At 45.0% G+C, this 11,314-nt stretch overlaps 1 protein-coding gene across 4 annotated transcripts; it reads right to left on the bottom strand.

Annotated features, from left to right (window-relative positions):
• Positions 1-917: 917 nt before the first annotated feature.
• On the bottom strand, positions 918-10,334 carry fgf18a (fibroblast growth factor 18a). 4 transcript variants are annotated; one of them, XM_039618053.1, is made up of 6 exons: positions 9,725-10,333; positions 8,718-9,581; positions 5,293-5,332; positions 5,023-5,203; positions 3,229-3,335; positions 918-3,100 (listed from the first exon to the last, which is right to left on the bottom strand). In XM_039618053.1, exons 2-6 carry the CDS (start codon positions 8,747-8,749, stop codon positions 2,828-2,830), a joined length of 633 nt encoding a protein of 210 aa, XP_039473987.1. In that variant the 5' UTR covers positions 8,750-9,581; positions 9,725-10,333; the 3' UTR covers positions 918-2,827. The 4 variants fall into 4 exon arrangements, with proteins under 4 accessions (XP_039473987.1, XP_039473993.1, XP_031615679.1 ...); XM_039618059.1 differs by having other exon boundaries at positions 918-3,097; positions 8,718-10,334; XM_031759819.2 differs by having other exon boundaries at positions 5,023-5,200; positions 8,718-10,333.
• Positions 10,335-11,314: the final 980 nt, after the last annotated feature.

Raw genomic sequence — 11,314 nt, forward strand, 5'->3', positions numbered from 1 at the left:
CCATTACTCAGCATTCCTGTGGTATTTGCTCAGAAACCCTTTCAAAACTTTTATAGTTTAATAAAAAAAATGAATAAAATAATGTGGGTGCTATCAACAAATTTTAATTTGCAGTCAGTATCTTGTTATAAATGCAAAAAGTAAGCCTCATACAAATAGGCAAAATTGGTTGTTGTAAGTTATAATTTTATATCAAAATACTTGATACTGTTATTGTGATATTTATCTCCTGCATGCTTAAAACATTAAGTTACATACTGCAAACCCTGCTCGTCTCAGGTTTACAGCATTAGATCACGAACTCTCCCACAAACATAAAAAAGAGATTAAACCTATGACTACATAGTGTAGTGGTTTACACATTTGCCTAATAAATAAAAGATAGCTGGTTTGATTCTGGGAGGGCACACAAATCCCTTGAGGGTTGCAAAAAGCAGGGCATCTTACATAAAAACAAAACAAACATGAGGATTGACCTGATCATAGCTTATGGAGCTCAAACCTAATGCCTTCTAAAGCTCTTCAATCAAAGGTGTTGTCTTGAGATTTAGCCTTTTCAATCAGTCCAAAAACCAAACAGTGATGAATCTGTTATTTAAATCCATTATTTTATCATAGTTTTATTTAGACTATTTTGTCTTTGTGTGTGTGTGTGTGTGTGTGTGTGTGTGTGTGTGTGTGTGTGTGTGTGTGTGTGTGTGTGTGTGTGTCATGGTGTGAATATTCATCTGTAAAGAACAGAGCTCATACTCAAATTGTTAAATTGTCTCAGAGGCTGATTGGTGACCCGCAGTTGAACCCAGATACCGGTAGATGTGGCCTAGACAGTTACAGTGGTTAGCTGGGTCCTGGTGTTACTTAACCAGTTTGCATAGTGAGTTTCTCTTCCTCTTGTAGAAAGGCTTCTAATGCCAAAGTATAGAACAACAAAAAACAGCTTTATTCCAGCAGCTACCACTCAGACGAAGAAGTCATAATTTTGCAATCCTACATGATGCTGCATAGGTTCTGTTATAATTTATCTATCTCAGTGTGTTGTATTTAGCTTATCTTTTGTCTGTTTGTTCAGAAGATCTGCATGTGAGGACCCTTAATGCAGACCAAATCTACGTAGAGGTGAGCCTGAACCTGAACCTGAAAAAACACGTTCTAAATGATATAAAACACAGAAAGCTATCAACCCATTGTATTACAGTAGCTAGAACTTACAAAACTTTTAATATTTGGCTAAATAAATTACTTAGATATTTAATCTTTAAATTAAAACAAAAAGGCTGCCAAGTGATAGGTTTTCAAACAACGTATTAATCACTAGAAGATCAGATCAGGCGTGTCTGTGAAAGTGGCCCTTTAAACAGAACGTAGCAGGTGAAGAAGAAGTTGAATGAGGACGGGAGACAAAGAAAATGTTTCTGTAAGGTTTACTGAGTCGAGAAAGACTGCTGCACACAGAGCTGAAATAAATAAATGAAATAATTTTATCATAATAATTATAGTAACCATCATAGTAAGATTGCTTATTTAGGGTTTCTGTCTTCTTTTATATATATAATATATATATAGAACTTTCAATAAATTGTTCCCTTTAATATTTTTTTCTCCTGTGTTTATGCATGAGACTTTGGTTTGTTCCACTGAATGTCCTGGTAGCAGCACTCTGTATCCACGGTATCGCACAGGAGCATCATCCCCTGGGTCGTTTCCATAGCGATGCTAAAAGAAAAGGCACCCTCCCCGGCGGGCTCGGCCCCGGCACTCATCATCCTCTCTGCCTAAAGGCTAAGGATGTCATGTCCTGTTGGGGGGGAGGATTCATGAAGAAGGTTGTCTTCCAGTTGTCTTTGGTCAGTTGTTAGTTTGGTTTTGCTGTGATTTTGCTGGCTGTTTTTGGTGCAGCTTGTTTTTTTTGTGTATTTTTTTTCTTATACATTCCAGTTCCTAAAGCTTCAGTCCCTGCGGTGAGTTGTCACAGGTTCATGCAGGGACTACATGGTCCCTTTCCAGAGTCCCCCGTGATCCAGCTTCACTCATGGTTGTTGCACTCGCTCACTCACAGACACACACACTCTAACATACATTTCTCATTGACTTCTTGCAAACATGCAATTATTCAGGAAGCCACTCATTCGAACATTCCCTCGTTCACCCTGCCATTCACCCAATAGCCTCACAGGATGGCACTAATTTAGCAGTGAGACAAATAAGTGCGACACATGTCAACAGTCCATTACTGGTCCCTTTGATCTGAGCAGATCACTATATCCCTTTTGTCCATTCCACCATTTTCATGTCTTCTCCATCATTCTTTCCCTTTATCTGCAGGCTAAGCACCCACTCTCTTGTTCAGTCAGTCTTTCTCACCCTTGTCCGTTTTGCATGGTCCAGTTGTAATCCCATACTTGACATTGTCCAGCTGGTACAGAACAGGAGACACAAAGGCCTTGTGGTTTTTGTGGTTGTGAACTAAAGGCCTTTGTAGACCCCACGGACTCTGGCTGCCCTTCAGGTTCACTGTCAGTGTATCTAGAAAATGAAGGGAAGCATACCAGGTCCAAAGAGCTTCCAGCATGGGACCAATTATTGGTCTCGTTGGTCCAGTAAGGGGAACTTAAACTGAGAGGAATGATCATTAACTAGGGAGGCTGTAGTGGCAAATCAGGTGTAGAGCTAAACCCCATGAATGATTCATTAATATTCTGGTCAATGTTTTTCCCAACAAAGGGAAGTGTTCAGTCGTGTGTGACAGAAGGAATGAAAGGGTTAGCTATTGGCAGGCTCAGGTCAAGGCTTTGGATGACAAGACAGTGGGTGCTAGAGTTAGCCACAACTAGCGGGGCCCAGTAGCGCGCACCCTCTTGCCCCGCTTGCTGACGGTGGTGAAGCGAAATGGAGTGGTGAGGTCAGGCTGCTCTCCCGGTGGGAAGCGTTTCATGAAGTGTACATCCTGCTGGTTGGGAAGCGTCTGCGGACCACGGCGAGGACGCCCTTTTTTAGTAAAGCCAACATACCAGCCCGTGTAGCGCGCTGACATTAGAGCTGTGTAGTGGTTTTCTAGGACCTTTTCCACAAAGACACAGTCTGCACTTCGATTACTGGCCTTCTGAGAGAGCAGAAAAACCACAGGTATACACACACACACAGAGGGAGAGAGAAAGAAAAAAAATGGCTGGTCAGAAACAAATAAGAAGATATTCTGGATTAACATGTATCTAAAAGAAGAAGTCTCACCTTTCCTACCAGCTTCCCACGGCGGTTCATGCACAGGTAGAAATTGGTTTCTTTGCCACGGATTCTCACCTGGCTACCAAAGGTATCAGCCTCCACTACGAGCTGGGCTTGTGAAGGGACATACAAAGGGACATACAGACATTAGAGCCATAGGTAGTGGACACATTATGTACTTTTATATAGTCAACGTTTAAAAATTTTCACCCCACAAATAACAAGACAGAAAGCTCACGGCGTCCTAAATTTAGGGCTTGTTTAGTTTTGCATATCGGCCTAGCCAAGAACAACATTCAAGCTGACACTGACAGACCTTTTGTTGAGGACCGTAGATTACTGACTGCTGTTAAATCTAAACCAGCCCTTTAAAGCAGATAAGGCATTCATACTGAATCACAGTTGTAGGATTCATAGTTGCTATTAAACACACTGATAAATCACAGACAGATGTAAATGTCTCTGGCTGGACAGATGGTTGTCAGATAAGCCTGGTCACACACATGGATGTGAGCCCGCTGACCAGAAATGGGCCTTGTAAAAAAGATAAGAGCCAAGACTAGATGGAGCACCGTGAGCAGAGAGGAGCGGGAAAACACTCAGACTGAATGTCTGTGATATTGTTGTTTTAAAGTGTGTGCATGCGCTCTTCTGCCTCTGTGAGAGTGTGCAGGTGCATGTGTGTTTATCCTTCATCCTTCCAGGCAACAGCGCTTCACTAACTACGCATCTTTAAAGAGCGTTTGCGCCTGTTTAAAAATAAAATCCCTAAAACGGTTCCTACATGACCTTAGTCAACAAAGGGGTCAAGAGAAATCAATACCTCCCTCCCTCTTGCCCCCTTCGCCTCTCTTCCCCCAACTCTCTTCTCATCTCCCTTCTGTTCTTTCACTTAATGTTTAGACTTTCGTGCACTTGCTTCATAGCTTCTCTCTCTGCGCTTGGTTCCCATGTGTAATGCCTTGATGCCACAGTTGGTTAGATTTAGGTGGATTTGCTGTCTTTCAGGTAGTATTTGTCCAAAGAAAATCCTCCCTATCTCTTGTATCTGGAGTCTAGTTACTAGCTTGACATGGTGTGTTTGTGACCTGGCATCCATATCAATGCAAAGGATGTGCTGCTGAGCCACATGCAGAAATGTGAACTCCACTTTTATGGCTTGGCTTTCTTCTTCCCATTGATTCACGGGGGTTTAAGAATGGGTTAGCCATCATTACAGACAGAGGAGGAAGTGGGGGATGGACAGGGACAGTGTTAGAGGATGGATGGAAGAAGAAGGGGGGTGGGTGGGGGGGTTCCTGCTGTTTTAAATCCAGAGGAGATAACAGTGAGGATGCAAAATCAATGGAGGGATCGATGAAGGAGATGAGTTTCTAACACTCAGCCAGTCACTCTACCTGCCAGGCTTCTCCATCTAACTCACACTTTATTTCACACACCAACTTCTCTCTCTCTTTCTCTCTCTCTCTCTCTCTCTCTCTCTCTCTAACTTTCTTTTTCTCTCTAGTGAATCATTGAGTCAGCAGCCAGTCGATGAGGTCTTTGTACTCCCAAGACAAGCTCCACTGCCCCTCTGCCAAAGCCTGGGGAGATGTGTGTGTGCTTTTGTGAGTGTGGCTGCACAGTTGCATTCTGTCTCCATTCATGCATGCACTTGGTCAACCTTTAAGTCTTTGTACTTGCAGCTGTTAGATAGTGTGAGTGTGCACTTCGGTGCGAGTAAGCATCTTTCTCAACGTGCATACACACACATAACATTTAAGCTTGTCCACTTTACACCGTGTGTGTTGTGTGTATTACCATATTTGTCTCCATCTTCACCCCGGGCACTGATTTTGCGTCCCAGCACCTGGACGTGCTTGCCGCTGGTTCGGCTGTAGAGCTGGTATACTCGGTGGTGTCGCCGACTCATGGTGTCTCGCACCTGTGTCTGGTTCTCCACATGCACACTGAAGTTGACTCCATCCATACCAAGTACCTGCTGGAACACCCACACCCACCCATGAGTAAAGATAAATATACAACTTTCATGCCGCACAATCACTCTTTGTCATGCCTGCTGTTTCTCACCTGTAATGGATTGCACATCACCAGCAACATCTGGATACATCTGAAATAATATAAAACAGATGAGCTTAGAAGAATGTAAGCAACACTGAATGCTGGAAGAGTCAAGCATGACACCATCATTTCCATCTCTTTCTTCTCTGCCGTTCTTTCTGTTCAACATCTCATTTCCTTATTGGGTCATTACTCACAGTGCTGGGTGTGCTGCTGGCACAGCAACTTGACATAAAGACAGGCAGATGTCCAAGGATCAGCAGACAGACAACACCCAGAGCAGTGTTTATTGTAATGCTACCAGCCTTTTGCCCGAACCCAATTTCTGACCCGTCTGTGACTTTTGCCACACCAAAATCTGGCCTGCAAATGACCTGATTGGAGCATAGCAAAAAATGGCAAACATGCCAAGACAGCTAGAACATGTTTTGGTTTGGACATCTAAGGGAGTGGGCTTGCATATTTGGCTGCTCTGCATATGTAGACAGCTGAGTTGGACTACAGGTGTACACTCTACTGTGATGTGGCTTTTAAGAGCTGTGGACTGTGGTTAAATTTAGAAATGAATAGACGAGAGCAAGAGCTACTGAAACACGTGGAAAGATAATTTATGAAGGAATTGACTGGTGGTGATGCTGCAGGCAGAAATAATAAATACTGCACACGTAGAAGTATACTTTTGTGTGTTATTTCTTATTTGTTATCACTCTCTAGCTAAACCTTTAAATGATGTTTAGATTTAAACACTTGGTTACAGTTACAATTATAATTTTTCTCACTTCATCACATTGCTTAATTGAAGCCTGGACCTTGACCTTGGATATATTGAATGTTATTTACAGCCTCAGAAAGGGAGTGATTGTGTTGCGCAAAGCCTACTTTGGCAGTCCTTGAACTGCTCTAAATTAGTGGCTGAAGACTTGATGAAGTTCAGAACCCAGTGTGTGGGCTGAAAAGCAATTCTACGAATTTTGTCTTTCCCCACCTCATCTTATGCTATCTCTCTGCGTGCCTCTTCTCTCTTTCTGCTCTGCTCTTTTTCTCCCCTATCTCTCTTCAAACTTCATGGTTTCTCTGCGAACTCTACCTATTCCTATCCATGCCTGCCTCCTATCTTCCTTTATGTTTAGGGTTAGCGAGGTGACTCCTCCACACTGTCATGGGCATGCACACAGATGTGCAGATGTGTGCATGGTGTATGTGTGTGTACAGGAGAAGCAGGCAGCTGACAGCTGGGCTAAAGCAAAAGGCATACACTCTGCTGAGAGAGGAAGGGAGCAAGGAGATGAGAGAAGTGCACGACAAGGGAGGAAGGTGAACTGAGGAAAGAGAAAGAGAGACAAACTCAAAGAAGGCTGACAGAGAATAAAAGAGGGGAGATAAAATCAGAAAGAACAGGCAAATGCGCAGATGTGAGGTGGAGGAGACACGCTGAAAAAAACAACACAACACAAGGTTATGCATCTCAAAATGAGAGACAGACGTGTAACCACAGTGTAGACTGATGTGAGAAGTAGACAAAGAGATAAATAACAGGAAAGAGAAGAGGTGTTCAGCTCATGCCCATGGTAACACGCTACTGCCTCCTGCCACACACACATGTATAAACAAAACGCCATCACAACCCTTTTGTTTCCTTTCTCTTTTCCTTCTTTCTCAGTATTGCCTTGCGTTGGCTTCTGAGTCGTTCTAATAGATGCAGACATCCTGGGAAATGCAGTAGAGCATTGGCCCTCACATTTTGCCTGCGCAGGCGAAAAAACCTGAGCGCCTGTGCATTGTGAGGACTCTCAGCTGTTAAAACACCACGGCTGCACTGCTGCCGAGGACACTGTAGGAAAAGTGCCTCAGCACTGGATTCTCCCGCTCCCACAAAAACCACAGACACTCCATATTATGCCAGCCACAGAGAGAAAAAGAAGCAGAGAGGAAAGAGGGAGACAGGATCAGCCAGGAGTGGGGGGAGGGATGAGAATAGGAGAGAGTAAAAGTTGGGGAGAGTAAAGACAGAAGGAGGTATGGAGAGAGGGAAAGCCCGGTACACCTTGGCCAGTTGCCAAAGCAAGCAATGATCTGACATCATAAACGTGCGTCCCAGCAGATCTACCATATGGAGGCTGTGGTTAGACGAGCAGGCCTTAGCACTGAGGACTGGGCACCGGTGTGGAGTGAGAGTGGTCGACCTGGTGGGACTTAGCACAGAGCAGCGGTTTCAGCTGTGTGTAGCAGTGGTTAACGTGGTAGGCCAACGCTGGAGCAGTGGGCTTCAGCACAGTGCAAAGAGTTTCAGATGTTCTGCGGCAGGCCTTCGTTAAGAATACTGGTTCAGCGAGTGGGTGTGTGAGTGGTATTGGCAGTAACAGGACTTACAGCGCAGCATTTGCAAAAACCAGAGGGCCTAGACATTGCTCTGTGGCTTTAGAAGAAGAGCAGTAACAGGTTGTTGTGGCTAAAGGCCCTTGGTTTTTCTCACTGGCTGAAGAATTATGATGAAGTTGGTTAAACAGTATGTGGATGAATAAATGGAGCTGTGGTAAAAATGATAGGTGAAGCAGAGATGAGTGGAGAGATGATTGGCTCAAGGAGACCTAAACTAAAACCAGCAGACTAAACAGTGAGCCTGCTCATCTTCAGACACTGCCAGGGGCGTCATCATTCATCGGTTATTAATTCATACTTTTTTTCTTTCTTTTTTTTTAACTGAGCAAGTATCTATGGAAAAAGCATTATAGGCAAGAAAGCAAGAGAGATGTATGTAGTTAGATGGGTAGGTGGAGAAAGGGTGAGGGAGACACACAAAGAGAAGGAAAGTCAGGAAGACACCAGCAGCAGCAGCACACACCCTGTCCAGGTTGTGTGAGGAATGAGAAGTATCTGGAGATGACTGCCATCTGGGAGAACACAGCCGACACAAAGAAAGAAAAATAAACCCTTGGCTTTTAACAAGACACACCTCCAATAGGCAAACTCGAGCCCCTTGAGCCCATATCCTCCTCCCTTAGATTTGCTCTTGGCACTTTATCATTTTCCTATTACACTAGATAAAGCTTGTGTTATTTGACTTCTGAAATATTTTCAATAGGAAAAAACATTTTCTTGGAGATGAGAAATGGTCTTTTCTAAGCCAGCCTGGCCATCCCTGAAGTAAGTGCAGATGGTGATGGAGATGTTTATGGCAGGTTTTATGAGTTACAGGGCCCTGACTCTGACCCAGTGACCCTGAACTGTCAGCCAATCAAAACAGAGCTCTATGGCATGTTTTCTATGGGGACTGATTAGGAGTGATGTAATCGCTATACTCTGCAACCTTTCTCTCCATCGTCTTCTCGCCTACCCAGAAACTAGTTTAAACAACTGAAACACAATAGAACCTGAGGAGTGAAGCAATAATATTTCATGATATTATGATGATATTAGTAATAGAAGTGACTTACAAGACGGTCAGCGTGGAAAGAAGGGACCACATTGCTTCCCCCCTCCACTATGGAACTTGTCCCAGAGACAGTCTCCTTGCTCGGTTTGAGCCAGTCCGACAGAGTGGCTCAGAGTCCCCCTCTGTGTTTTGAATCCGGTGGATGTTGTGCAGAGTCAAAGAGTGAGCGGACACTCCCGTTGGCATCGGCGGCGTTGTGCCCCGGTTGCCCCGGCGTAAGTAAATGTGCGGGCACGGGCAAGTTGGGGTCTGAAGCTGGGTGAACTGTGCCACTGTGACCGCCGGGCAACCTCTTAACAGCTGTCCAGACCGGGGAAGGAACGGATGGGCGGGGGAGCAAAGGGTTAGAATTTTAAACGCTCGCTGCGCGTACCCGACAAAGAGAGGAACAGGTGAAAGCGCGCTCACGCCTTACAGATAGCCAATTCCAATCGACCCTGTTGACCCTCAGAGTGATGCTTGGCCGAGTGAACAGATGCGGCGCGTGCGTAATCTTTTGTGTAATCCAATGCGTAACGTTTAAGCGTAACAGCAGGCTCCTGGACACCAAAATGAGTTATGTGGTTGCTGGGATGAGACGGGTTGTTTGCCACGCCGCAGACGGGAGCAGGAGGCAGGTTTAGTCCCAGTAGAGCAGGGTCAGATGCTGTTGGAGGTGGGGTACCTGGGCGTGCTGGTGGAGGAAACTGCGACCTGGAGAAGGTTGCTCTGCGGGCGCAGGGTAATGCAAGGTGGGCACGGTCATGTCTGCGCCCCCACGCTGACTCAACTGGTCTGTGGCTCAGGTGACACCGACCAACAGCGTTTGACAAAGTGGGTGATAAGGTCCCGGAGCGGTCCAGCTCAGAGGGGTATATGGAGAGTGCTGAATGAGAATGGGAGGGGAAAATAAAGGGGAAAGAAAGATGAGTAAGGGAGGGGTGGCTGGAGATGATGGGAACAGCTGTGACTGGGTGGCGGACTCAGCCACCCGCGACACGGCGAGGAAATGACAGCCGCACTTTGCACCTGATTTTCCGGACTTCCCCGCTTTCCTCAGCCGCTGGTTACCGCCTGGCTGCAGTAGTCCTCCCTGCGCCCTCTCGACACAATACCTGCCAAAACACAGCACGATGACATCACCTCCAAAATGTTTGAAGGGGGAAAATGCAATCCGATCTTTTTATTTATTTATTTTTTTCAAACGCAGAAAGTTTAAGCAGTTTCTCTGAAGGGGGGAAAACACCAAAGTCTCTTCGTTCCGAGAAAAACCAACTCCGCGGTGGAAGAGGAACGGAGTCGAGTTCAGCAGTTTGAGAAGTTAACGCGAGCTCGCAGGAAACATGTTTACGCAAAATCTCACTGACAGATCGACTCCCAGTGCAAAACCTGCACAGCTCCTCTTTCCCATATATCTGTTTCCCTGTTTCATTCAGGCACCAGAGGAGGAAACGAATGAGGGAACGCAAAAAGAATCCAGCCGTGCGCTTTTATCCACTTCACTGGTATTATGTAGATTCTTCTCCCTTTCAAAAAATTCCAAGGTTTCTTTTCTTAAAAAAAAGAAGCTCTTCTCGAGGGGGGCTGCACAGGAGAGGCGCGTCGGCAGGCACAGACCTCACTCCAAGAAAAACCAGAACAAGATTTTAACAGACGCGGATCAATCCTCCCTCCCTCCCACCTCTCTCTCTCTCTCTGCCTCTCTCTCTTTCTCTCTCTCACACACACACACACACACACACACACACACACACACACACACACACACACACACACACACACACACACACACACACACACACTTATTGGATCAAAATGGGATTAGTTAGTCGCTCTGCCCTGCCGACCAAAACTCACACTGCACAAATATCCATTTTAACAAGTGCTCCGTTCCATGTGAAAACATCTGGTAATGAGGTGAGATAATTTCAGTTGTTTACAATACAAACCGTTTTGTTTCAATAATTTTCTCGAATCGGGCACTTTTACTCTGTACTTTGTCTGTCCTGTTACAGCTAATATTTGTTTGTGGCAATTCTTGAATCAAGTCAAATGCATTGGAAACAATTAGAATGATGTCATAGTACCGGGAGTAATTCGCTTTTCAAAAAAGAAAAAAATAAGTCCCTTTCAGAACAAATTGGCTTGTGAAAGTATTTTTGGCCAAAGAGAATGTATTAATAAAAAAGTGCATTTAAAAAAAATCTCACAACATAAACACCTGCCTTAGCCAGGTGAACAAATCTCTGATGACCAAAGCAGACTTCTTGCCCTCCGTTATCTCTCCAAAAGATAACATCACCTCCGTAGCCTCAGTGGCCCCGGATTTTGGATAAAGGTTGTAAGGTGGAGAGGGCAGAGCACCATCTCTCTCTCTCTCTCTCTCTCTCTCTCTTATTCTCGCTCAAACACGCGCACGCGTTCACACACCCTTCAGAGTCGCCGCACTTTCAAGTGATGTATTTTGACTCCCAATTTCATAACTTTTAAGTTAAACCTTAAGAAGGAAAAATGAAACGGAGAATGAGAGACAGTCGGGAGGGCGGTATGTAAGCACGGACACGGATCCAAAACGAACATTTCTCAGGGATTTCGGCAGCAACGCCCGCTCTGCGCTCC

The sequence above is a fragment of the Oreochromis aureus genome, linkage group 2 (genome assembly GCF_013358895.1).
Source record: "Oreochromis aureus strain Israel breed Guangdong linkage group 2, ZZ_aureus, whole genome shotgun sequence".
NCBI classification, from domain to species: Eukaryota; Metazoa; Chordata; class Actinopteri; order Cichliformes; family Cichlidae; genus Oreochromis; species Oreochromis aureus.

What these genes read in the sequence shown, in the direction of transcription:
- fgf18a (XM_039618053.1), bottom strand. Translation starts at nt 8,749, where the DNA reads ATGTGGTCCCTTCTTTCCACGCTGACCGTCTT. An exon ending in CTTTCCACGCTGACCGTCTT is followed by an intron (nt 5,333 to 8,717) that starts GTAAGTCACTTC and finishes ATATTATTTCAG; the next exon opens with ATGTATCCAGATGTTGCTGG. An exon ending in GTGGGAAGCTGGTAGGAAAG is followed by an intron (nt 3,101 to 3,228) that starts GTGAGACTTCTT and finishes CTGCTCTCTCAG; the next exon opens with AAGGCCAGTAATCGAAGTGC.